This window comes from Rhododendron vialii, chromosome 7a (genome assembly GCF_030253575.1).
Source record: "Rhododendron vialii isolate Sample 1 chromosome 7a, ASM3025357v1".
NCBI classification, from domain to species: Eukaryota; Viridiplantae; Streptophyta; class Magnoliopsida; order Ericales; family Ericaceae; genus Rhododendron; species Rhododendron vialii.
This window is the reverse complement of record NC_080563.1, coordinates 3,464,569-3,490,436: the sequence shown is the minus strand read 5'-3', so window position 1 is coordinate 3,490,436 and position 25,868 is coordinate 3,464,569. Positions and strand designations below refer to the sequence as shown.

The 25,868-nt window shown below is 37.1% G+C and overlaps 3 protein-coding genes across 3 annotated transcripts; all 3 read left to right on the top strand.

Annotated features, from left to right (window-relative positions):
- Window positions 1-6,537: 6,537 nt before the first annotated feature.
- Window positions 6,538-7,799, top strand: LOC131331757 (cyclin-U2-1-like). The gene is made up of 2 exons (XM_058365658.1): window positions 6,538-7,004; window positions 7,261-7,799. The coding sequence occupies exons 1-2, from the start codon at window positions 6,598-6,600 to the stop codon at window positions 7,529-7,531; spliced, it is 678 nt and encodes a 225-aa protein (XP_058221641.1). The 5' UTR covers window positions 6,538-6,597; the 3' UTR covers window positions 7,532-7,799.
- Window positions 7,800-16,410: 8,611 nt separating this feature from the next.
- Window positions 16,411-18,525, top strand: LOC131331756 (putative expansin-B2). The gene is made up of 4 exons (XM_058365657.1): window positions 16,411-16,649; window positions 16,766-16,878; window positions 17,136-17,323; window positions 18,064-18,525. The coding sequence occupies exons 1-4, from the start codon at window positions 16,451-16,453 to the stop codon at window positions 18,392-18,394; spliced, it is 831 nt and encodes a 276-aa protein (XP_058221640.1). The 5' UTR covers window positions 16,411-16,450; the 3' UTR covers window positions 18,395-18,525.
- Window positions 18,526-22,017: 3,492 nt separating this feature from the next.
- On the top strand, window positions 22,018-22,589 carry LOC131331973 (uncharacterized). The gene is made up of 2 exons (XM_058365954.1): window positions 22,018-22,084; window positions 22,180-22,589. The coding sequence occupies exons 1-2, from the start codon at window positions 22,018-22,020 to the stop codon at window positions 22,587-22,589; spliced, it is 477 nt and encodes a 158-aa protein (XP_058221937.1).
- Window positions 22,590-25,868: the final 3,279 nt, after the last annotated feature.

The following is a 25,868-nucleotide window of genomic DNA, read 5'->3' as shown; positions in this document are numbered from 1 at the left end:
GTCCACTACCGGTCGACATTTTGGGGACACTTGGATTAGTATCGAGTGTTGGTATTTTTGGGTCGAGTTGGTTGTAATGGGTCAAACTCTAATTTTTGTTAAACTCATTTTGTGACTAAGATTGTCAAGTACTTTATGATTTCAAGTTTTTAATTATGTGGGAAACTCTGTTAACGTTTTAATTACTTATATTGGGATAAGAGGCATCAACTTATGTACTATGTAAGTTCGTAAAATTGTTGACACATTGTTTATGTTAAAGTTAAGTCTTCCGCTGGGGTTTTACTCTGTTATGTGCATGGTTTATCGTTTAGATTTTGTTCTTTGGTGTGGAATGCCACATGGCCGTGTCGGTTCGGGCCCACTTCGGGTGTCATTCCGGGACGAGGCGTGACACAACCACCAGCTACCAGATTTGAATCTCCACCGTGAGGATGGAACGGAGAAACCCATGAGCCATGGCCGGAGTCCAAGCAGCTCAACAATGGACGAAACGAGAACGGAGAGGTGTGAACAATAGAAAGGAGGGGAGGAAGGGGGGAGATTTGGGGAAAAGGGGGGAGGAAGGAGGGAGAGGAGGGGGGCGGCAGCCCCTCTCCCAACTAAAAATATGCTCATGGGGTAACTTTAAATGATTAGAGTTTGAGAACACCACAGGCTTTTATGTGGAAAATATCTAGGAACATTGCTCTAAAATCAATTTAGGCACTGGACAACCTCTCATGTTGCACGCTTGCTATTTGCTGAAGCAAGAGGTGGAATTTGTGTTACGAGATGTTGACAACATTGTTGTTACTTGTTAGAGATAGAACCTCAAAAGTAGATTTTTGGAACTTGGACCAATAGCAATTCAGGATAATTGCAATGATTCATGGATGACCAAAGGACCACTCATTTCTGGCTGTAACGACAAGTACTAGTAATAGCAATGGGCTGTATGTAATCATGATAGAGCTTTGCTCCATATAGAAAGGTGGCCCTCCTTGGACCATGTATGTATTATAGGGATCGACACGTACCACGTATCTAGCGTGTGTATTTGCCTGCGTGATGAGTTTGTGGTGGTAGACTTTTTGTCGGCAACACGTCACTTGATACACGATAACGTATTATATATTGTTCGAAAATAATAATGTATGAATATACATAGATGGTTTATATGCCATATGATACCCAATTCATTGGTGACCATGTTAGCTTTAATCCAATAGATTTTCATTTTGTTTCATAGTGGTTCATACGGTTATAGTCCTTCTATTAATATTTAGTCGTACACAACAAAATTAAGAGTTTGATAGCAAGTAGAGATTTCAAAGTCTAACAAATTACGATGAGTTTCAAATAAAAAGATGAAAATAAAAAATAAAAAATAAACTATAAACATAGGCCGGAATGTAACGTTCTATGTAACGAAATTAGAACGGAAACTTTAAAAACAACATGTTTGTATAACTAAATGTACATTTTTATTAACAATTCCGGTTTTTCCTAAGCCAAAAATTTTGGCTCCATCCCCGAGTTACAGATATTGAGCCAGAACCAGGGAATGGCATATGGGCACATGGGCCAGGGGTAGCTCCATTTGTTTGTTTTCTTAAAAGCCCGTAGAAGTGGTGAGCTCAGTCCAAACCTCAAAAAAATTCGACCCAACCACGCCATAAAGATTTTAGTGCCACTAGCCCGTAGAAGGATGTTTGGTGTTGGAAAAAAAGAAACCCACATATTATGGGCCGAATGGAATTTTGTTTTTTTGGATCTCGGGCCCGATTGGAAGCACTCAAGCTCTCTCCAGCGCCAGTGAACCTGTCTTAATTATTAACCCAATCAATAAGGATTCGTGAACTGTTCGAGGATCGTCTCAGTAAGAATTCATTCGAGTTCGATTCATCTATAAAATGAACCAAACATGCACCTCAATGTTAGGCTTGTTTGATAAATGAGCCGAGCCTAAACCTTAAAGTATTCGGCTCGGTTAGACCCGCGAATCTGTAATTAAATATAATTAATAATTCTTTAGGTGTCTATTTACAAATATAATAAATTTCAAGGTTATATATACAATTCAATATTTATTTTTCTCCCAAATTCCATATGATCAATGAGAGAGTTCAGGTTCGGTTGAGTTTAATGAGCCGAGCCAAACCAAACCCGAGTCTTGACGAGCTCAATTCGAGTTTAGATTTGGCTTGGCTCGGTTCATTTGAGTTTAACAAGCCGAACCTGAGCTTTAAAAAAATTTAACGAGCCGAACTCGAGCGAAGTTGTTCAAGCTCAAATTGAACTCGAGCCAGATTAGTACCTTAATGAACCTGACCGAGCCGAACCCGAGCTTTGAAAAATTTTAATGAGCCGAACTTGAGCCAGGCTAGTACCTTAATGAACCCGAGCCGAACTTTATAGGGTTTGGCTCGATTCGGCTCGTTTACGGCCATAGGCACAAGCTAATTTGTGTTGGATATGTGGAAAAAAAAACCATTAGCTTCCCCAGGCCCATGATCCTTTCAACCCAGATGCAAGTGGGTTTTGGGACTAGATGATTGGAAAATAGGTCTACGATTTAGCTTGCATTTCAGTAGAGACTTGGTGACGAAGTTCGCAATGTGGTGACATAGTAATAATACATTCGTCTTTCGGGCTATTGAGTACAATAATCGACACCGACTTCTAAGCCATGTAGTAGCATATTTTGAAGACAGAAAGCTTTTCAAGTGTTCCAAGAGCACCATCATGCATGGGATGCCCCAACTCCCTTCGCATTCCATAATTATCTGAATGTGTACGTGGTTATGAAGGATCACATGTGGCGCTTCCATAGTCACGATAGGGTGTGTGTGCTCTTGAAATGTAACCCGTACTTGGACTTTCAGGTTGGTGTTGTGTAGTGAGGTGTACAGCACCGTGCTGCACACTTTCAAACCGTCGGATCGTGCATTGGACGGCTCGGTAGAATTTTCAGTCTACTTATTTGATACCCGCTAATTAACATTTCTCTTCTATATGTTCCATTCACTTGTTACTTTCGAACAGATCGAGGTGAAAATTTGGATTGCCCATAATGTCGGATTCAGACTACTGTAACTGGATTTAATGAAAATTTTCATTTTGTACGTGCGTTTGTTTTTTCACCAACAGCTATTATTGAACTTTATATGTGGGCCTGTGTTCATTAAGAGCTTTTGTACTCCACACACAAAAAATGGGGGGAAAAAAAATAGTAATTTGTAGAAAAAGGTCAGATTCATCAATTGGGTGATGCACTTGTTGACCGATGGGACCAGCACCGCCACAAATTGATGATTTGTAATTTTGCGCCCCCTCCCTTCTGAGTATATTTAGGCCCCATTTTAAAATACAAATAAATATTTATTTTTTAATAAGATAATTTTAAATTTAAAAATAATAGGCTTACGAAAATTTAAAAATATGCACTATGGATCTTATTTGAAAGATATCGATACAGTGCCAAAAAAATTAAAAAATTATTTTTTATTGACAGTATTTTTGATTTGAAAATGTGAAATAAGTACTTATTTTTTTAAGAATGTGTTTTGAAACTAGCCCTTGTACAATTTTATTTTATAGGAGTATTTGACTAGTTAATGTTTTTTAGTAACCTTGTATAAAAGAATCAGCTCAAGTGAATATTTATAAGTGGTTGATCACATCTTTCAACTTTTTATTCAGAGTTAAAGATCTTGAATTTTTAATCGAAACCTAAAATCGGAACAGCCACTTACACATATCTAATTGAGCTAATTTTTTGCAGGGCTAACCGAAAAATATACAATGCTTTAAAAGTCGTTGGACGCTAGTTGGGTGGTCGGCTACTTTTGAGCAATTAATTTCGAATTAATCAACGATTGATCGGTGCATATTAGTTATTAATCGGACCTAATAGGATAGACCCTATTAACGATTAATCACCAACTAATTTTTTATTTTAGAATACTGAAAATATGTTGTTGAAAGATGTTCCACTTTCTAAAAAAAAAACTTTTTAGAAAAAGAAGGTAATTTCAAACTCAAATATAATGAAAATGAAAAATATTTTTTGCATCGTTTAAAAGATCTTAATGAGATCTATCAAATAAGATCCATATTGGTAGGAAATTTATTTGCTTAAATACATAATTTTTGAGCTTGAAATTACATTTTTTTTCAAAAACTTATTTTTCCACAAAAATGGAACACCCCCTCATCAATAAGGCAAAGGAAAAAAATTCAAAATAGGAGATTTTCGCTACATTTTAACATTTTTTTTTTCAGATTTCCGTGGAATTAATTCAGATGGAATGTGCTTTTTCTACTAGCAACTTTATTATTAATGGCCCAATAATTATGTTCTTATCGTCCTGCAGTACCCACAGCTTTTAATGGAGAGGATGTGAGTGGGTCCGAACCCTTTCCCCTCAAATCCTTTTTGGTACGACTGATATTGTACAAAATCGTACGTGCCAGATTTGATTTGATTTTTTTTATAATTTTCTGGCGGTGGATGTGATTGATTTTGGAATTTCTACTTTTAAGACTGCATCATATCATGTCCACTCGTGTCGTCATAATCACCTCTCTTTCGATCGATGATTTGGTACATAACAACGTCGGTATGGCATGCAGCTAAACTAAACTCTTAACAGCTCAACTCGACTTTCGGCTCATTCACAAAAATACAAATCAAACTCAATATTCACTTTTGACTGTTAATTTCAAAATTCGAGCAAGGCTTCAGTATAAGAATGTTCGGCTCGATACAAGTAATGAGTAGCACATAAAGATATGTCTTTCCTTTCTTTCTAACTTCTGCCTAGCTACTACGTTTCCTCTTTCTCTGGCATGGAATTTCTTCAACGAGTTATGAAAGAGTGTGTGCGTGCATGCATGCTTGGCACCAGGTAGTGCCCATTTGAATACCTAGACGGATGAAAAATATGACGAGTTGAGTGTGGAAGAGAAAAATTACCGTATTTTCTTTATATACTGAAAAGTAACCGACAAAATAAAGGCGTAAGGCTATAAACGAGCTTTGTCGAGTTCGAGCTCGGCTCATTTACTAAATCAGCCAAGCCTTAACCAGTCAAACCGGCGCGCTTGCGAGCTGCTCGGTTCGTTTACCGCCATACTTGACATTGAGTTTTGAGCATGTGTAGTGGTGCATATAAATAAAAAAAAACTATAATTACAGTCAGATCTGGCATTGAGTTTTTTTTCTTTTGAAAACAAAACATAAGGAAGATGACATGAAGCCTCCAAAGATCACAAAAAGTACAACCAGGATATTGGGCATGTGTGGCCAGGACATTGCACGAGTGGCATTCGTACTGAGAGAACCCAATGAGAATTCAATACTCAATTTTTCTTGACACAAATCTCAAACAGAGACATGGTCTTTATAACTTCTTTAAATGCCGTCTCATTTTGTGGACCCAAACAGTGACCTACCAGATTTCAATACTTTCCCGGCCCCCATCTCCACCCAATAATTTTTCTACCCTCCATCCTCTCCCCCTTCCCCTCAACCCACTGTCGGCAAGTCGCACATAATAAACACTATTTATAATAGTTTGTACATTATGCAGTTGACGTCAATAATTATTTTATCTACTGTATGTACTTTCATTTAGTATAATATTTGAGCGTGTAATAAAGCCAGCTGGTTTCTGTACTTTTGGCTTTGTGATGAGGAGGCAAATTTCTTCTAGTTGGGTGACTATCCTCCCTCCTACCCATCTCTGTGTGCTTCTCTTTTATAATCGGATGTTTGCTCTAATTTATGTGCACCTTAACTAATTTTGAAATTTTAAATTCAACGGCTGAACAAATTATTTAGTGGTGCCAAAATTTGGAAGGCATCCGTGGACTTTGAACCACGGACTCGTGAAAGGACAAACATATGGCCAAAGGGTCAGTGTATATTGTGTTTAACATTTTTTTACTATCCCCCATCCTACTCATCTACCGAAGGGCTGTTTCACTTTCTTTATTTGCCCAAGAGCATCTCTATGTAAATACGTTATGTTAGTTCCCCCCCCCAAAGAAAAAAAAAAAAAAAGCATTTGCCCAAGAGCATCTCTATGTAAATAACATAAGTCACATATTAGTTAGGAGGACTAATCACATAACAATGGAGAGGCCGAAGGACCAGCTACACGAATGTAGTTCGAGGTCGGCTTGTTGACCGGCCTAATGGTATCATAGCTTAACCTGTTTCATCTTATATTTTCTAAATAAGTAAGTTATACCCATGATGAGCTTAAAAGCTGCCGTATGGAAGAGATGTAAATCATATGTTAATTGGGTATAAAATAACTTATCACTCATACTATAATATTAAAACCTCATTCACCTAATACTTAGTAATTTTCTGGCTTTATTCTAAAATTTCTACAACCGCACACCAAATTCAACAACCTGATTTTCCTATAATCTGATTATAAAAATCCGTTTATTTTCCCCCTTCTGAAAAGGACAACCAAGTCTTTATACCAACAAATTTCTCCCTTGTATAAATCCCTTTCAAACCCTCTCCATCTTACTTCCATCCCAATCTCTCTCTCTCTCTCTCTCTCTCTCTCTCTCTCCACGTTAACTTACACCACAATGGCCATATCCTCAATTGCTCTCTCCCCAAGAAAACTAAGGCACGACTTGTACTCCTACTCGTACCAACAAGACTCCAACACCCCATTAGTCATCTCTGTTCTTTCTTCTCTGATTGAGAGAACCATGGCTAGAAACAAAAGGATTGCCAAGGATTGCGCCTGGGCCTTGTCAAGAGACATTCGGACCCGAATTTTCGACTCCAACGAGACTCCGGACCTGACCATCCAGTCCTACTTGGAGAGGATCTTCCGGTACACTCGGGCCGGCCCCCCGGTCTACGTTGTGGCGTATGTTTATATCGACCGGTTGTGCCAGAACTACCCTGAGTTCAGAATCAGCGGTCGGAATGTGCATAGGCTTTTGATCACAACTGTGATGGTGGCTTCTAAGTATGTGGAGGACATGTGAGTAAAAAAACCCATCTTTTTTGCTTGTGATTAATTCTTGTCTTGTTTTGACTCTTCAAAATCAGTTTAGTTTTTGGAAACACCTTTCAGAATAGCAGAAGAAAATGTGTGTTTTTTCGTTTTTACAACGTGGTTTTTGGAAAGTGCTCTGAAAAATGGTTTTAGGGTCCTGCTAACCTCTGCCTAGTAGGCGATGGAAATGGGTCTCGCTAGTCTAATTACAGTCTTTCTTGGTATTTAATTACTTGTGCAGGAATTACAGAAATTCCTATTTTGCTCGAGTTGGGGGAGTAACAACGAACGAAATGAACAATCTAGAGCTTGAATTTCTGTTCCTGATGGGTTTCAAGCTTCATGTGAACGTGAGTGTGTTTGAGAGCTACTGCTGCCATCTGGTGAGAGAAGTAAGTGTTGGAGGAGGTTACCAGATAGAGAGGGCTTTGAGATGTGCTGGAGAAATCAAATCAAGGCAAAAAGAAGATCAGAGAAGATATGACCAGATTGCCCATCATGTTTTATTGTAGATTGATCACTTTAATTGCTCTGTTTCAAAAGATCATAGGTTTAATTTGGTTGTGTACAGAGTAGTGTATTTTTGTAAATTTGCTTTGGGTACCCCTGTTTTGGAGCTTTTTACTGAATCTAGCCCTGGAATATTGATTTGTAAATAAGTGTTTTAGATCATCAGTCTTTGTTTCTTCTCCTTTTTCGGGGGTATAAAATGAATGTGACAGGTTTGTTGTGGACACTTATGGAAAGATAAAGCTTAATTACCTTATTATAGTTGACTTAGTCAAGTCTCTCTCTCTCAGTCACATTCTTTTTTTTTTGGTCAAGCGGAAAATCAATCTCAGTCACATTCGGCTCATGGGGCCGCTGGCTCCATTCTATTTTGTCAACATTTTTCACTCCGGTGGTCGCTTAAATTAAACTAGGTTGAGAGTGGTAAATAACGTAAACTAATAAAATATGAGAAATAAAAGCGTGAAACATATGCTCCAAGATCAATTCATGACCAATTAAGGTTGAATACTTTTGTTGCTAAATTTAGGTTCTCATGCAGCAAAACAAAATCACTATTTCAGCGGTTTATGATGCACAAAAAGCTATTCAAGATCAATTCGTGATTAGTTCAATTTAATATCGATCGGTTGAGATTGGCTCGCCGGATAAACAAGTCATGGTTGAACATATTTAAGCTTGCTATATTCAAACCAAATTGAAATAACTTACTAAGTACGCCACTCGTTTGACTCGTTTATCAGTCCCGGACAGTTCATTAGAAAAGAGTCTGTTAATTCATTTATGATCCCTTGATAGTTCATTAGAGAGAGTCTGTTAATTGATACTCATCGAAAAATTAACATTCTTTCAATGTGCAATGTTGTAAAAAGAATTATAAATTCTCAATCAGAATGTAACCGCAGGTTTAGTTGAAGGGCTTTCCAACTAATCAAAGAGTTGAACTACATTAGTTGACGTGTCATCACCTAAAGTCTTCAGGAAAGCACCCAAAAATTGTCGTTTTCTTAACACCACCTAATTAATCAAACTTTAAAAGCCTAATACAGTAGTGTTAGTAATTTGGATAGATGCATGTATATATAATCAAAAGAATTGTCGTTTTCCTCCACACCTTGGTTGAGTGGTTGGTTATCTATAATTCCCGCGCTAATTAATATACTAAGAAACATGATTAATTTGCAATTAGAATTTTAGAACTAATGATAGTGTCATACCAACAGAAGACAATTTCCATGGAGAGAAAGAAGAGAAATTAAAAACAAAGAAGGGCATCTGCTTTTAATGGGAAAGGTGGCAAATTTGTACTCTTTTTTTTTTTCCTATGACCTAAAACTAGAGTTCGTACTGTTTCCACACATGTTTCTCTCTTCTCAATTAATCTGTTCCGTAAGCATCCAAAAGATAATTAACATGGCTTAAGCTTCGATATGTTATAAAAACATTCAACTCAAAATCAATAAGATCGCTCATGCCACCAACTCGTCTAAAAGCATAAGCTATTAAAGAGAGTGACAACTTTAATACTTATATTTTGAACACGCTTCCTCACGGATGGCTCTATGAGAGGACAAACTCACGTAAATTTTAATCATGAGGTATGCGATGAGGTTCGAATACATTATATATATCCATTGACAATGAAAGGAGATGTCATCCAAGCTCATATACTAATTTTCGAGGTGATAATTAACCGATGTGGGACAATTACCAACAACATAATTAACTAAAATCACCAAAATACAAGGTATATTAGTGATCTAAAGACAATAATTATGTCTTTCTAACCTCAAGGAGACAGATTGAGGAGGTGCAAAAAAGAAACAAATGATTAGTGTACTAATTGTTCGTTGGTAGACATGGAGTTAGTTGGGCATTATTTTTGTCTTAACAAAGTGATTTATGCTAAGTTCCTAGCATAATATCTCTGTCTCTACGCGTATCTTCGTTAAAATAGACATATGTTGTAGAATCAATAAGACAAAATGTTAAATCACATGATAGGCTGCAGCCTATTTTTCTTTTTTAATGGTAAAAGGGGTGTTGAAACTATTTTACGTGCATTTAAATTAATTTATTTTCCTATCCGTTTGAAAGTTAGGCCATACACATAGGATTTAAGGAATTCATGAAGCTCTCGCGATCCGAATCAAAAGATTAATGATGAGCTAGATTCTACGAAGCTTTTCAGCATTCCTTGTCTTTATAAATTGAAAGTCGATCGTTGTTCGAAGAGGAGGGGCCCTTAGTTATCTGATGATGTTGATATGGACACATCAATGGAGTTTTCATAAAATTGAAATGTGGAAATACAAGTTATTCGACTATCAGATCAAACAAAAAATGTGGAATTCAACTAATAATTCCTGTAACATCAATTCCAAATTAAGAAAAAATAGACACAGGTTTTTCTCTCTCTCTCTAATCCTCGTCCCCTATCTACGCTTTTTTTTGAGTTGCACGATAATGCAATATGACCCGCAGAGGGGAGATATCAAACACTCACATGCACGTGCAATCCCCGACTCGCACGTGAAGAAGTCAATAAAGAATTCAAATTAAGCGTACGGATCACAACGAAACAAAGTGCAACTATGACACAGACAAATAAAAAAAAGCCTACATATTATACTGTTCATTACCACCAACTCATTTAAAAACATAAGCTATTATATTTATATTTATATTCTGAAGACGCCCCTTCGCGGATAGCCAAGCTATCCTCATCTATGAGCTGACAAACACATGTACATTTTAATCGTGAGGTAGGCAGCCGTGAGGTTTGAATACAAGATCTATTTTCTGCTCTAATAGCACGTTAAAACAACCAAATCAAAATCAATTGACAATGAAAAGAGATGCCGTCCATGCTCATATACAAGTTTTCAAGGTGATAACTAACTAATGTAGGACAATTACCAACAACATAATTAACTAAAATCACCAAAACACAAGGTATGTTAATGATCTAAAAACACTAATTACGTCTTTCTAACCTCAAGGAGACAGATTTGAGGAGGTGCAAAAAAGAAACAAATGATTAGCGTACTAATTGTTCGTTGGTAGACATTGATCAGTTAGTTTGGCATTATTTTGTCTAACAAAAGTGATTTATGCTAAGTTCCTAGCATAATATCTCTGTCTCTACGCGTATCTTCGTTAAAATAGGCATATGTTGTAGAATCAATGAGACAAATGTTGATTCACATGATGAGCTGCAGCCCATTTTCCTTTTTTAATGGTAGAGGGTGTTCAAACCATTTTACGTGTATTTTACTTAATTTCTTTTCCGATCTGTTGAAAGTTAGGCCATACACATAGGATTTAAGGATTCACGAAACTCTCTGCGACCCAAATCAAAAGATTAATGATGAGCTAGATTCTACGAAGCTTTTCAGCATTCCTCGTTCTTATAATTTGAAAATCCTTGTTAGAAGAGGACGGGCCCTTAGTTATCTGATGATGTTGATATGGACACATCAATGGAGTTTTCATGAAAGTGAAATGTGAAAATTCAACTATCAGATCAAACAAAAAAATAATAATGCGGAATTCATCTAATTACTGTAACATCAATTCCAAAGAAAAAGATAGGCGCGGGACTCTCTCTCTCCCTCTCTCAAATCCTCGTCCCCCATCTCGGCTTTTTTTGAGTTGCTCGATAATGCAATATGACCGACAGAGGGGATCAAACACGTTCGGGCATGTCAGCTTTCCTACGAGGAAAGAAAAGAAGAAAAAAATGTACTTCAAAGGTAGTGAGGACCATGATATAGAGTTGAAAGAAGGAAATGTTATTGTAGCATTTGGGCCACACGGTGTGACTATCAGAATGTTAAAATTAGTAGGGCAGCGTATGGTGTTATTGTTGGATGTTGTTATCTAGTACCTTAAACCAACTACTCCTACTTAATTTATTGATGGATGGATAAGTACACTTCCGAAGGCCTAATTACTACTTTATTGATGGATGGACTAAGTACACTTCCGAAGGCCTAATTGCTACTACTTTATTCTTCACATACAGCTAAGGCTGTCCCCCTACTATTAATTGCACCAACTTATTAATTAATCATTCGTACTCACAATAATTTTGCCCCTAAAATAAAATTATCTCAAACAAGTGACTTTTAATTAGTATCCATTTCTCGCCTTCCCCCCTCCCTTCTCCACCATATATATAAAACAACCAAACAAACAAATAAATAAGAGAATATCCTTAAGCCTCCGTTTAATTGTTGGAATATTGCATGAAATTTATTTTATTATTTGTATTCTTTTGACAAGAAATTTTACAGGAAAACTAAAATGACTTCATTTTAGCTAAACCTATTTTGCAGGAAAGTGTTTTCCAGTGAAAAAAAGTTACGAATTCTATAACTTTCTTGATAATTGAACGCGCAGAAATTAACGGGGCCTGAAGCAATGTTTGATCATGGATCAAGAAGGGACAAAAGGGGTATAATTGAGTCCCAAGAAAAAAAACGGAAGAAGAAAGGAAAAGGAGTGATACTGTCTACCAAGCCCAATCCAACATATATGGGTTGGGTTCGGAATAATAAGATATAATTCATGAGAACTTTGACAGGGTCGGCCCAACTTTATTTCCAAAGGAAACCATCAACTTATAGGGTCCTGCAAAGAATTAATCTTGGGAAAATAATGGCTCAGGACATGTTTTGATAATTAATATCCGTTAAGAATAAGTTAAGAATATTTGTTAATGCTAAAAATATCCTTGACGGATATTAATTATCAAAACACATATTCGGCCGTTTCAAATATGCCCAATAAGCTATTCTTTTGGTAATAGGCCTGTGACCCAAAAAATGTTGGGCCTCTATTCTTAAGACTGATATGAGCATGGATACAGTTGCGGAAAATATGATTATGGGATGATCCTGCTATTGATGTAGTTATCATGTAAATGCTAGGTACTAAGAGCATCCACAGTGAACTAATCCAAATTGAATAATAAAAAATTGTCACATCACCTTTTGATTATTTATTTAAGGGGTTGTTAAGGTTAGCAATGTAGATGTCTACAGTGGCATTATCAACATTAATGAATAATCAAAACTTGTCACATCACCTTTTCAACTAGTAAAAATCTAAAAATTGTCACATTATATAATATTTTTTTTAAAAATAGTTTTCAAACTAATAAAAATAGGTTATTAGAAATAGAAAATGATTTTTGGAAAACTTTTATTTTGAAAAAACACTTTTCAGAAAAAGTTTAAAAAAATATAGTTTTTGAAAAAAAGACATTTTTTTTAAATAACAGTTTTTGAAAAAACAAAGACAGTTTTAAAAAAATAGTTTAACTATTGTTGAAAAAAAAAACTTATTTTAAAAATGTTTTTCTTAGAAACGTTGTTGAGAGAGAGAAAGAGAGAGAAGGTTTTGGTTATTGACAAAAAGTTGTTAGTTTTGATTATTCAAGAGCCAAAATTTGATAAGTTGCTAAGAGGTTGTTAAGTTTAGTTATGTCACTGTGAGCACTTTTTTTAAAAAATATTGCCAACTTTAGCAACCTTCCACTTGGACGGTAAGGAGAATGCTAGCTACTTTCCGGGATTGTTTGAAAATTGGGAAAAGGAAGAGAAAAGATGGAAAAATTTGAAAGATACTCCTACAAGAAAGAGGACTTGGTATAGTTCTGTTTGAGAGAGAGAGAGAGAGAGAGAGAGAGAGAGAGAGAACTTTCTTGCTCTCTTTTCCCTCCAATTATCATTGAAAGTGATAACCACGTTGGAGCTTTTTCTCTTTTTTGACTGCATGTGGACTTTTATTATCAGTTATCCCCAATTGACTTAAAAAACCCCTAAATAAATAAAGAAAAAATCTAAAATCAGCCCACTGGGCTGATAATAAAAAATGTGAATGTATATTAAAAAGTGTAAAAAAAATATAGAAATATGTGTTTTTCTTATTCTCTTGTGTGCTTATTGTCAACCAACTGGGTTGACAATAGAAAGACCGATAAATAAATTTATTTTCTAAAACAATCGAACCACGTGATAATTGCTTATACGTAAATCCATGGGCATTGTATAGTATAGACTAGTAACAAAAGAAAGTATTCAACGGCTGATAGTCGATCACTGTTGAGTAATGAAACGTATCCAACGGTGGTAAACACAGGGCAAATAAAGAAAACCATTCGATCGCATTCATGCACCGTCACCGCCGTGGAAAAATTTGTCCCCACGAAATTACGGAAACGTCGCTCGGACGTAATCCAAAATCCTCGCCAGATATAACGGCCCCCCTCGTGTTTATCATTTGAGTGCGACACTTACATTTTCTTACGTTAATCTATAACTGTGGGGCACCATCAAAACTAGGGTGTAAATTTTTGACACGAGAACACGACACAAAATTAGTGTTATGAGTTAATTATTTCGGACACGAAACACGAATATAACCCGATATGATTACACAAAAAGTTTAATAGGTTGAATTATGATTGAGAGATTTCTTACACGAACACAAAATGATAGGAGAGAAACACGACATTACGCGGGGTGAAAATTTATGAAAAGACACGATAGCACAACACGAACCAGACACGAATTTAACGGGTTAATGTCGGTTATTTCAGACACAAAACATGAATTGACACGACACGATAACAAGAAAACTAAACAGGGCGGATTAGAATTAAAAGAGTTCTGATAAAAATACGAGATGACATGACAGGACAATTTCCACCCCTGATCATAACCAGATATTCAACGGCCAATAACCTCCATCAACGGCTGGGTTAACGGACAAGAGATGTGTCGTTTTCAACGGCAACCGCTAATCTGGAATTATGTGGCCACAATTTGGCATCTACCTGAAAAGTCGGTTGTTTTAACTTCACGGACGGAAACATTGGGCAATTTGGTGGGGTCTTCGATACCGGGACGGCGGGACCTGGGTTGAATTTTTTTGTACCTGCAACTACATCAACCGAAACTAGGCGTTTCCAAAAAAATAAATAAATAATAGAACACAATATCTCCACATTCCTGGTTGAGTATTGGAATGGAAGGGGGAGGGCCGGGGGTCATGTAGTGTGATACCTTGCAGTGCACATTTGGACTATTCGTTTTCACAATTTGTAATTTAAATATCTTTATTAATTCTTACCAGTAAGAGTGTTTCAGCAAACTTGAACTATCGATTGCGAAAATAGACGATCCAGGTGTGTATTACATGGTGCACTACAGGTAGCGCACTACCGGACCTCGAGTCCGAGTGGAATGGAGAGCCTAAACTCGTGATGAACCTAAGCTTTCTTTTGTAAATTATGGAGAACCCAAGCTGTAATTTACGGTTGAGTCGAGTGTTGTATGACATCATGACTGGTTCATGATTGAATGTGTTTCAGAACGAGTGAAAACTAATGTTAGAGCTTAAGATGACATTAGAATTTATTCGAAAATTGCACTTCTTTTTATTGGAGACTATCAACATGGAGTATGTGTTTCGCCAGTTTTTTTTTCCAGAAAAGCTACGTGCACAGCATGCTGTGCACAGCAGCTGTGCACAGATCCCGTTTTCTCCTGCCTCGGGTCGCACAAAGATGATCGGAGGGCCTAAATTCTGAAGTGATTTTGGGTGTTTTGTTAACGCCTCTAACGATATCAAATGAAGCTCATTTTTTACAGAGACCTTAAACAACATATTTTGAACAAAATGAGCGGCTCCGATCATCTTTGTGCGACCCGAGGCGGGAGAAAACGGCCGCTGTGCACACAGCCTGCTGTGCACGTAGCACAGCTCTTTTTTTTTTTTACTAAACTCTACATTAATTTTGAATTAGATGTCTCAATCGATATTGTAACGGTATATATATATATATACACACGCGCGAGAAATGAATTTTAGTCCAAGGCCTGACAATATCTGACATTATATTCTTATTTTAGGAGAATTTTTTTGATACCGGGTGGGTACCATTTGTGTCCGAGCAGTCCATTCGGGCCGTCCAAAAAGTGTTGGACGGTCCAAATTAAAACTCTATCTCTCCTCTCACCTCACCACTCTCGCTTCTTTTTCTTTCTTCTTTTTCTCTCTCCAAATCTAAGCTATCTAAAACCGAAATAGATGGCTCGGATGCACCGAGCAGGCACCACGTGATACCCACCTGACACTAAAATTTTTCTCTTATCTTAGGCTATCTTACACCGATGCTCAAATCTTAGTAAGAAGATTATACAACCTATATATTAACTTGGGTACTCTTAAATTCCATTTTTTTTTGGGTGAAAGGAATGTACCCTTAATTCACGCATGGTGTTGTCCTAAATAATGAATTATACTTGCAATTAAGGACATGTGCATGGCCTCCGGTAAAGGGATTTTTTTTTTTTTCATACGTATACATCAACAGGGGTTAGCGGGGTGTTAAGATGTTAGTCAACGGGGGTTGATAAGTTATCCATAGCCCTGAACCCCAAATATGTTTCCTATGGGACTCGAACTCAGGTCACAATTGAGAAGAGAAATGAGACAACCAACTTGACAAACTTGATTTCTCAACCTCCAGTAAAGTTTGATGAACAAAAACCGTACGCGCGATAAATCACAGTACTAAATAATGAATTATACTTGCAATTAAGGACATGTGTATCCTTATGTTTTAGGCTATCCTATCTTCACCGATGCCCAAATCTTAGTAAGAAGATTATACTACCTATTAACTTGTGTACTATACCCTTAATTCACGCATTGGTGTTGTCCTAATTAAATAATGAATTATACTTGCAAGGACATGTGCATGGACTCCGGTAAAGTTGATGAACAGAAACCGCGCGAAAAAAAGCACACTAGCAGCATGCTCTGATCTCCCTCCATAAATACCTACGAGGAGTGATCACTTATCTATCCAAACCATCAAAAACATTTGCGCAGTGGTACTTTTGGCCATGGCTCTTGTTTTAGGCTTCCCATTGTCTTCCAATATTGCATATATCATACCTCTGTTTTCTCTGCTAATGATCAGCTCATGTTCTTGCTTCAATCCCAAGCTCCTTAATGCCTCAAAGCTCCAATCTTATACTAGTTCTGGCTGGTCTCTTGCCGGTGCAACTTGGTACGGCAGCCCCACTGGTGCCGGATCAGATGGTAATGCATTTTAAGTTCTTAAACACATTATACACACCTATACGTGCTGATTGGTTAATGATGCTATGATATATATATATATATATATATATATATATGCACATGAATATATATAGGTGCGGCCTGTGGATATCGTCATGCAGTGGATGAACCTCCGTTCTCCAGTCTAGTGTCAGCTGGTGGCCCTTCTTTGTTCAAATCAGGCAAAGGCTGTGGTGCTTGTTATCAGGTGATTAATAAAATTTTCTAATTATTTTTTTCTTCGAATATGTTAACATTCTCTACACGACATGACTTCTAGTTTATGAATTTTTTTGAGTTCAATAAGTAGTATCCACTGTTGTGCCTTCTAAATTTCAACATGTCATTGTCACGCTATTCTAAACGAACTTTCTTGTAACATTAGTCGTTTACTTTGATGATCAATCGACTTTAGAAATCGCATCCAAGTGGCTGTTATTTTAAGTACTGTTCAATTATTTTCAGGTGAAATGCACGGGAAATGCGGCATGCTCGGGAAATCCGGTGACCGTAGTGATCACAGACTCGTCTGAAGAGTTGGCGAATGAAGCGGTTCATTTTGATATGAGTGGCACTTCGTTTGGAGCCATGGCTAAGTCGGGTCAGGCCGATCAATTGCGTAATGCTGGAATCTTACAAGTACAATACCATAGGTGGTATACTTCGTAGACCTGTACGATGTCACTCGGGGGATTGTTTCTTTCTTTTTCTATAATGAAAAGATGGGCTATATATTATTATTTGTCGACTTTATATATAAATCAAAGTAACATACTAAAGATTATTATAAACAATGTTTGTCATATGCACGCATCGTAGCTCGTTAAAGTTGCTTGACATAATGTTTTTTCGGTTTGTTGGTTTTTTTTTTTTGTCGTGATATAACACCTTAATTAATATAATATAAAATAGAGTTTGCACATAATAGGAAGTTTGAAAGTTGATTTTTCTTAATATAGACCTTATATTTCGTTAATCTAGACCCTCATATTTTGTAATATTTCTTGTGGCTCATTTAGTAATTGGCTTTGGACTATTTTGAGGCCTCCTTTATGAAAACAAAAAATAGAGAATCAAAGATTTTCTATATACGATGACGAAAAAAAAAAAGATTTTCTGTATGACAGAAATAAAATATGGAAAAAACTTAGTGGTAGCTAGCGAGCCTATAAAATTAGGCCATAAATATTATTTTAACATAGTAATAACAATTTTTAAAATCATTGTGATAGCAAGTATTATTTCAACCATTATTCATTTTTGTTGTAACGATAAGATGTGACTATTATTTTAGTCAATCACCCCTTCTTTTCACTTCATAATTTATTAATAATTCTTCGATTAATTCTTTTTTTTTTTGTTACTAATTCTTCGATTAATTCATGTCTTGCAGAGTGAAGTGCAACTACCCCGGAGTGTCGGTCACCTTCCGCGTGGACGCCGGCTGCAACCCAAACTACTTTGCGGTCGCGGTTGAGTACGAGGACGGCGACGGCGAACTCTCCAGAGTCGATCTCAAACAAGCTTTAGATACGGACGAATGGACTTCGATGCGACAATCTTGGGGGGTTGTTTGGAGACTGGATTCGGGGTCTGCCCTACAACCTCCTTTCTCTATTAAGCTTACCGGAGAGTCGGGAAGTACCATTGTGGCCAATAATGTGATACCCGCTGGCTATCAGCCTGGACAGACTTATCGGTCTATTGTTAATTTTAAGGTCTGAAATTGTGTAGTTATCTGTCAGTAACGGACTTTTGGTCTGGCTGTTTGTATTAGTAAGTAGTAATCATCTCAAGAATAAAATACAGCTGCCCCATTTGGAAAAAAATGGTGGCTTGCTTCCTTCCCCAACAATTCTACACTAATTCGTATTCGTATTCGTGTGTGTTTGTGTGTGTGTGTGTTTGTGTGAGAGAGAGAGAGAGAGGTTGTCGAGGTGCCAATCCATAGGTAGCTTTGTGCCCGGTTTTAATTGGGCTCCCCGCAAGTAAACGTGATATAGAGCCTCAGGAGTAGTCGAGGTTGCCCTTGTTTTGTACTCTAACAAATCCAATCCTTCTCTCTGGAAGATCTTGAGAAAGAATTTCCAAAGCCTTTGTGGGACAAAATTATCCTAAGCAATTGAATGATGGATATATTATTGCAGTTGGACTCTTACAGGATACTTAAAGCCCAAAGGCCACAAGACATTGTTGTTGGGCTTCTTTTAAGCCAACCCAAATCCAGACCTGATAATTTGGGCTGGATGGAACATAGCAAATCTCATTCCAAGCCCGACTTATCACAAAATACAGGAGTGATCCAAAGCTACTAATCACCTAGGCACGAGCACATTGTAGACTCCAATGACACATGTTACATAGCAAACAAAGTAGAGCGCGCAAGTCACAAATGTATAAAGCTCGAGTTATGATTAATTCGGAGAATAAGCTCGAATAAAATCAGCCACACCCACACAAAGGGATGTGAAAGCTCTACAAGGGAAAGAAAAAACTTCCACATGGGAGGAGAAAGACAGATGATAAACTAGGAAAAAAATGACAATGAAAAAACTACAGCCATCATGCATTCCGGTGGTAGGTTCTAGTACTGCTTTAACTATTAAAATGGGTTGTTTTGACCCATTCCATTACAAAATGGTAAATCCGTTGTTCATAGACAATATTCAAATTTGGTAAAATCGTAAATCTGCAGTTTAATCGATCAACAGTTAAGAAGACTAAAGTTTTTGAATCAGTCCCACATGCATCTCCTTTTTTTAATTGTTGAAAGTATATATTGAAATTAATATTATATGAGTTGCAATTCCCATGCATAGCACGGATTTGCTGCTAGTAGAGTCTTATGTAGAGTTTGGAGCATCTTGAAGAACATTTTGTAGCTAGCAGTAGTTAGGCTAGTTCTTTTTTATATATTGTTTCCTGTGTTTTGTAATTTTCATTTTGTTTCCAGTTTTTTCTGGACAATTTGCTGGGCATCCCTTATTTCCTTTATATCTTGGTTCTTTTTGGTAATAAAATCTCTCTTTACCAAAAAGAAGAAGAAGAAGAAGAAGTTCTTGACTTAAGGGATGTTTGATAAAACTGAAAACTGAAAGGTGAAAGCTGAAAAATTAAGTACTGAAAGCTGAAAGTTGAATTTTTTAAGCTAAAAAGCTGTTTGATAAATATATTAAGCACTGAATTAAAAAAAATGATGAATTAATTTTAGTTTCAATTCTGTCTTAAATTACTAATGATCACAATGTACTTATGGTAATGGTGGAGTGGTGATTGTGGTGGTGGAGGTGGTGGGGGGTTGGTGGTGATGGAGCAAGGGGGGTGGTGGTGGTGGTGGAAGTGGAGTGGTGAGAGTGGGGACGGTGGTGGTGTAATGGTGGGGTGGTGATGGAGTGATGGTGGTTATAATGGTGGCAGTGAGTGGTGGCGGTGGAGTAGTGGTTGTGCAATGGTGGCATTGTGGTGGTGGAGGTGGCGGCGGTGGTGTGGTAGTGGCGGTGGCGGTGTGGTGGTGGGCTAGAGTGGTAGAGTAATGGTGGTGGTGGGAATGGTGGTGGTGGTGGAGTGGTGGTAGTAGTGGTGGAGTGGTAGTGGTTGTGCAATGGAGGCGGCGACGTGATAGTGGAGTGGCAGTGTTATTGGTGGTAGAGTGGTGGTGGTGGTGGTGGAGTGGTGGAGGTGGTGGTGATGGAGTGGGGGTGATGGTAGGGTGGTTGATTGCAAATACACAAAAATTCAGCCAGAATTAAGTAGCTCAAAACTACTTAATTTTTTTCAACTTTTTAGCCTACATTTTAAGTAGCACTTAATTTGTTAAGCAATGTAAAATGTGGTTATCAAACATACTGAATCACTTATTACTTAATTGATTCAATTTTAAGTGTTGAATTTAGGTTATCAAACAACCTCTTATTTAATGTTACTCTCCACCTAGAAAAATCATAACGAATAAGGAAATTTGTTTAAAGACAATCCACAACACTGTATTTATTTTTTGGTTTCAGGTTTTGGGCTGGCCCATTGGTTTTGGGCCGGTTGTTTGAGCTCGGTTGGTTCCTTACCAACCTTTAGATGTTTTAGGGTTTTTTCTTCTGATTTGGGTTTAGCCTATTGGGTCTAAATCAGTTCCTTCGCGTGGTTTGGAGAAGAGGGTATTGGGTGGCCAAGCCGGTGTACTCAAGTTCCTATTATCTTTGTATTTCGTGTATGAGTGCTGATACTGGTACAGCATATAGGGCACAAACAGTGCGTACAACGCGTGTTTGGGCCCGTTTCAGGTCTAACAAAGATAATTGGAATCGCTCATTTTGTTCAATATATTTTGTGTAAAGTCCCTGTAAAAAATCAGCTTCATCTGACATCGACAAAAGCATTTACAAAGCAGCCAAAATCGCTTTAGAAATTTTCTAAAGCAATTTTGGACGCTTTGTAAACGCCCTTATCGAAGTCGGATGAAGCTGATTTTTCATGAAGACCTTAAGAAAAATATATTGAACAAAATGAGCGGCTCCGATTATCTTTGTTGGGCCCGAGACAGGCCCAAACGCCCGCTGTACATACTGTCTGTGCCCCATTTTCTGTACAAGTAACATTTCTATTCTTGTATTGAGTTAATGAAATTTATTTTTGCTAATAAAAAAAAAACCACTCTATCCTTAATTTAGTAAAAGAATTCTTACAGTTAAGATTACATTATCTTTGCATAACACAACAATTAAGAGAACTTTGAATTCAAAAATATTACTCCCTCCGTCCCCTTTTAAGTGTCCTGCTTCGTAACTCCAACTTATTAAAAAGACATCATCATTACACCTTTCACATCAACTTTTTCCTCCACTTTCCCTACTTACCCATCATCATTACACTTTTACTCACTAACTTTTCAAAATAAAATATACTTTTAGGAACAAAATAGACAATACACCAACTTTTACTCCCCTAACTTTACAAAATGGACACTTATTAAGGGACAGCCCAAAATGAAATACTGGACACAAAAAAAGGGACGGAGGGAGTAACTAAGATCAACTTAAGCAACATCACAATGATTTTGGTGGATTCTTGTTGTCCAGTTTGTGGGGAGGGAGAGGAAACGATCATTCATCTTTTTTGTACGTGTTCGCTTGCAAGACAGGTATGGGCTATGTCAAGTCTTACCGTGAATTTTGGGAGTGCACAATTTAATTCTTTTTATGCCTAATGGGATGCGTTGAGTATGCAATGGCAAAATGTTCAAAATAGAATTTGGAATTTGTCTTTGGCTACTGTTACAATGTGGCATATTTGGAAGGGCTGAAATGGGGCATTGTTTGATTAAAAAGTGCTTCGGCCTGATGTAATTAGTAAAATGGCTTTGGGGTGTTTGCAAGAGTTTCAGGTGGCGAATCGGATTGGGAACGGGGAGAAAGGCGGAGGTAATGCAAGGGTTGGGGATGCGGTCAAGTTCAGAAAAGATGGCAGCGTTCTTGGCTGGATGCTATTAAGGTTAACGTTGATGGATCATGGAAAGTGGGGTCATCCAAGGGAGGGTATGGAATAATAGTGAGGGGTGATACAGGTTGTTTTGTGGCTGCTGCTATGGGAGTATCATTGGGGTGTTCTAGTCCTGCGGTGGCGGAGTCGATGGCATTGCGACGGGGGATGCAATTGGGGCTTCATTTGGGCTTGACATCAGTTGTGATGGAGAGTGATTCTCAATCTATAATCAGTATACTCAATGACCAAATTGAAGTTAGTCAAGATGTGTGCGTTGTTCTGAATGATGTGAGGGCATTAGAAAAGAATTTTCATAATTGCATTTTTTCTTTCTCTAAGCTCTCTGCTAACAATGTAGCGCATGTTTTGGCTTGTAAGGGTTTAGTGGGTGAGGGGTATAGTTTTTGGACTGAGTCCCTACGTGAATTCTTGATCCCTTATTAAGCGATCGGAGCTCCACTTAATGTTTTGATGCGTAATAATATTCTCTGTTATCGGTTTTGGCAAAAAAAAAAAAAATCACAATGATTAAGGAAACTTCTTTAAAGAGAATATCCATGTACCATGACCACTAAGGAAAATTTAATTCGTTAATGCATGTTTAATTACCACATACATCCACAGCATATTGATAAACATGTTAGATATCGAAACTCAATAAATTTCAAAGGATTATTAATATATCCTAATTAAATGCGACCCTGTTCGTTTTGGAATTTTGGATTTAAATTTCTAGGTAATGAGTGTAAAGGGAAATAAAGTAATATTAGGGGTAATGATTTGAGAGATAGAGATAGAGAGGAAAAAAAAGAGTAATAACTGAAAGAAAATAGGATAATGATTAAAATAAAAAATCCAAAACTCTTAAACGAACGGGGTCAAGAGACCCAATTCTCTTCAAATGGACCAACCAAAAATCTCACACAATCAATCTATAAATACCGAACTATATGATTGCTATATATATCTGGATTAGCTAATTACCTAGTAATAAACAACACAATGACAAAGGCTTCAAGTATTCACCGCATTTATAGTGTCACGCCCTCGATTTTTAACATAATTTCGATTTTTAACATAATTAAATAATATATTTCAATAAAAGAGTCTCGCATATCATATATGTTACCCAAAAGAATTTCCCACCTTTTTAATTTACAAACAAGTCTTTAAGTTTAGATAATTACAATTTTAGTCAAAAAAAAATTCAAGAGTAATTAGTTACAAGACCATCTTTATCAAAATGAGATCTTCACAAAGATGACGAAATAACTAATGAAGTCAGCTTCCAAAAGTCTTTCACTGTCAAGCACACAATACATGCAATCTATTGTCCGGCATCTGAACCTGAAAAGAAAGATTGGGTTGAGCTACACTAGCCCAATAGAAAATTCTATGCTCAAACTATATGTAAATTTGATGAATCATGCACCATGAATGAATGAATATTGACAGATACGCCCAAAGTACGAGTGACTATGTCACACCCCACCCCGGGCCAGCACTCAAATGAGCCCAAACCGACATGAGGGTGCAACATCAATCATCAACCCATTCCTATAACTTAAGTTCTAGCAACTAAATTAACCAACAACCATTTTATTGATAACGCAAAACTTAAACGTTCTTACAAACACAGCGGAAGTCTTAAGAAAGCATTAAACTATACAATAAACCAAATATAAACGTAGGCTGCACTACATCCCTATCTACAAAATTTCGCCAAACTAGTTCAGCCTTCCCGACATGCTACCTTAAGCGAGCATACAACCCCACGACGATCAACAGTGGATATCTACAACACCTGCAAAACTGAATTCCAAAATGGAATCCAAGAGTGTTTATGAGACATGGATGCAATTCCATATTAAAAGTACAGCTAAAAGATATATCTCAACCAGTCAAACAGTGAACCAAGCAATTAAAAGCAACACCGGGCACACAGCCAATAATTTAAGGCATAAAGCCTTTTGGCATTAAGCCAATCACCGGGCACACAACCAATAGTTTAAGGCATAAAGCCATATGGCATAAAGCCAATCACCGGGCACACAACCAATAACTTAAGGCATAAAAGCCTTTTGGCATAAAGCCAATCACCGGGCACTAAGCCAACAATCAAGTTCAATTCATTATAGAATAATATCTATGAATCAAACACTCACCCTGTACTCCAAAAGAAAGTACAACTTATGATTTCGGTGCTCCTTGATTCACCGACTCATCACCTATCCACAAGCCAAACATTTTAGTATAGAAATACTTGAAAGGCTTTAACAAATGCATTAATAAAGTCCTGCATCAACTCAACTACATAGCAAATGCCGCACATAAGTAAATTTACCAATTCGTACCCAAAACCAAGAATTTCACAAATTCACACATTATCCAACAGAACCACTGATCGATTTCTGACTATAGTTTTCTATAGGTTTAGAGTCAGATTCCGAGACTATAACCATTAGAAAGTACACTCTCAGAACATCAATCTCAATATAAAATTTGTCCTAAACGGAGTCCGAATGACCAAGATACGCTCAAATAAAGTTATACATCTAAAACAGAAAACACAGTTCCAGCAGAACAGTCTGCGATCGAATGCTCATTAAAAATCACACACTCAATCTTTTCCAATACTTCCAACACCAAAACAACATCAACTGATCAAGGTTTAAGACTCATGAGAAATCATAGTCATTAAGCATATTCAACTATGATAAAATTGATGAACAGCACAGCTCCAAAAACTGCCCAGAATTCCAGAATCACCAAAACCTGAACTTTAATTCAAAAACTGCTATAATCTAGAAAGAACCACGACACAACCCATACATGTTCAGAAAGATATACGAGTCAAGTTCTATAATCAAGAAAAGGTGCGTAAAACCGATACCCGAGCAAGAAGTTATGCCCGTTTTTCCAACACGTGTTTGTGCTGTCTGCACAGACGCGAATCAGACACCAGTTCAGCCCACGAATTTTGTAGGCCAAACCACTTCGAGTTATTTTCTGAAAATTTAACACGATGCAATAGATTCATAGATGAACCTTCAGGATTTTTTTCAAGAATTTAGAAGATTTTTAGGTACCTTGAATAAATTCGTCAAAAACAGGACAGTTTCAACTTGGTTCAACAGAGTTATGCATATTCATAATATACCACAAATTTTCTGAAATTAAACCCAATTCCAACCTCAAAAACCCTTCTCCCATGAATTCAATTCAGCTCTAACTAGATGCCAGGTAGGGAATTGAACAACAAAATCATAAATTCAAGTAAAGAATATCATGAATTACCTTACAAAGTTTCCAATTCAACCTAGCTCTCACTTCCCCTTTCTCTTCTCCTTCTTCCACCGTTTCTCTCCCTCTCTCTCTCTAACATAGAACAAAACCTCCCTGGATAGGTTTCCTTTTTTTTTTCTTTTGTTTTAAAAGAAACACACACACAACACATCAGCACACACACGGCACTCATGCATAATTTTTTTTAAAAAAATTGCACTTTAATCCTTTAAGTTATTAAATATAACATTTAAGCACCTCAATTAAAAAGGATGTTACAGACTACCAACAAGCTGCAAGCTATAATCTAAGGGTCCTATACTTCACATAAATGTCACTAACCGTTTGCTTCTTTGACTAAATACGTTAACAAACTCATGTCACTCCACACTTGTCTATAATCAATTCAAAATCATCTTATTATTCTTTGTACGGTAC

Bases quoted from the DNA above. Each gene is read 5' to 3' on its own strand.
- LOC131331756 (XM_058365657.1), top strand. From the start codon at position 16,451: ATGGCTCTTGTTTTAGGCTTCCCATTGTCTTCCAATATTGCATATATC. The intron at 16,879-17,135 runs GTGATTAATAAA...AATTATTTTCAG, and splicing joins GCTGTGGTGCTTGTTATCAG to GTGAAATGCACGGGAAATGC. The intron at 17,324-18,063 runs GTGGTATACTTC...CATGTCTTGCAG, and splicing joins TTACAAGTACAATACCATAG to AGTGAAGTGCAACTACCCCG.
- LOC131331757 (XM_058365658.1), top strand. From the start codon at position 6,598: ATGGCCATATCCTCAATTGCTCTCTCCCCAAGAAAACTAAGGCACGAC. The intron at 7,005-7,260 runs GTGAGTAAAAAA...TTACTTGTGCAG, and splicing joins TCTAAGTATGTGGAGGACAT to GAATTACAGAAATTCCTATT.
- LOC131331973 (XM_058365954.1), top strand. From the start codon at position 22,018: ATGGCTTTGGGGTGTTTGCAAGAGTTTCAGGTGGCGAATCGGATTGGG. The intron at 22,085-22,179 runs GTAATGCAAGGG...GATCATGGAAAG, and splicing joins GAACGGGGAGAAAGGCGGAG to TGGGGTCATCCAAGGGAGGG.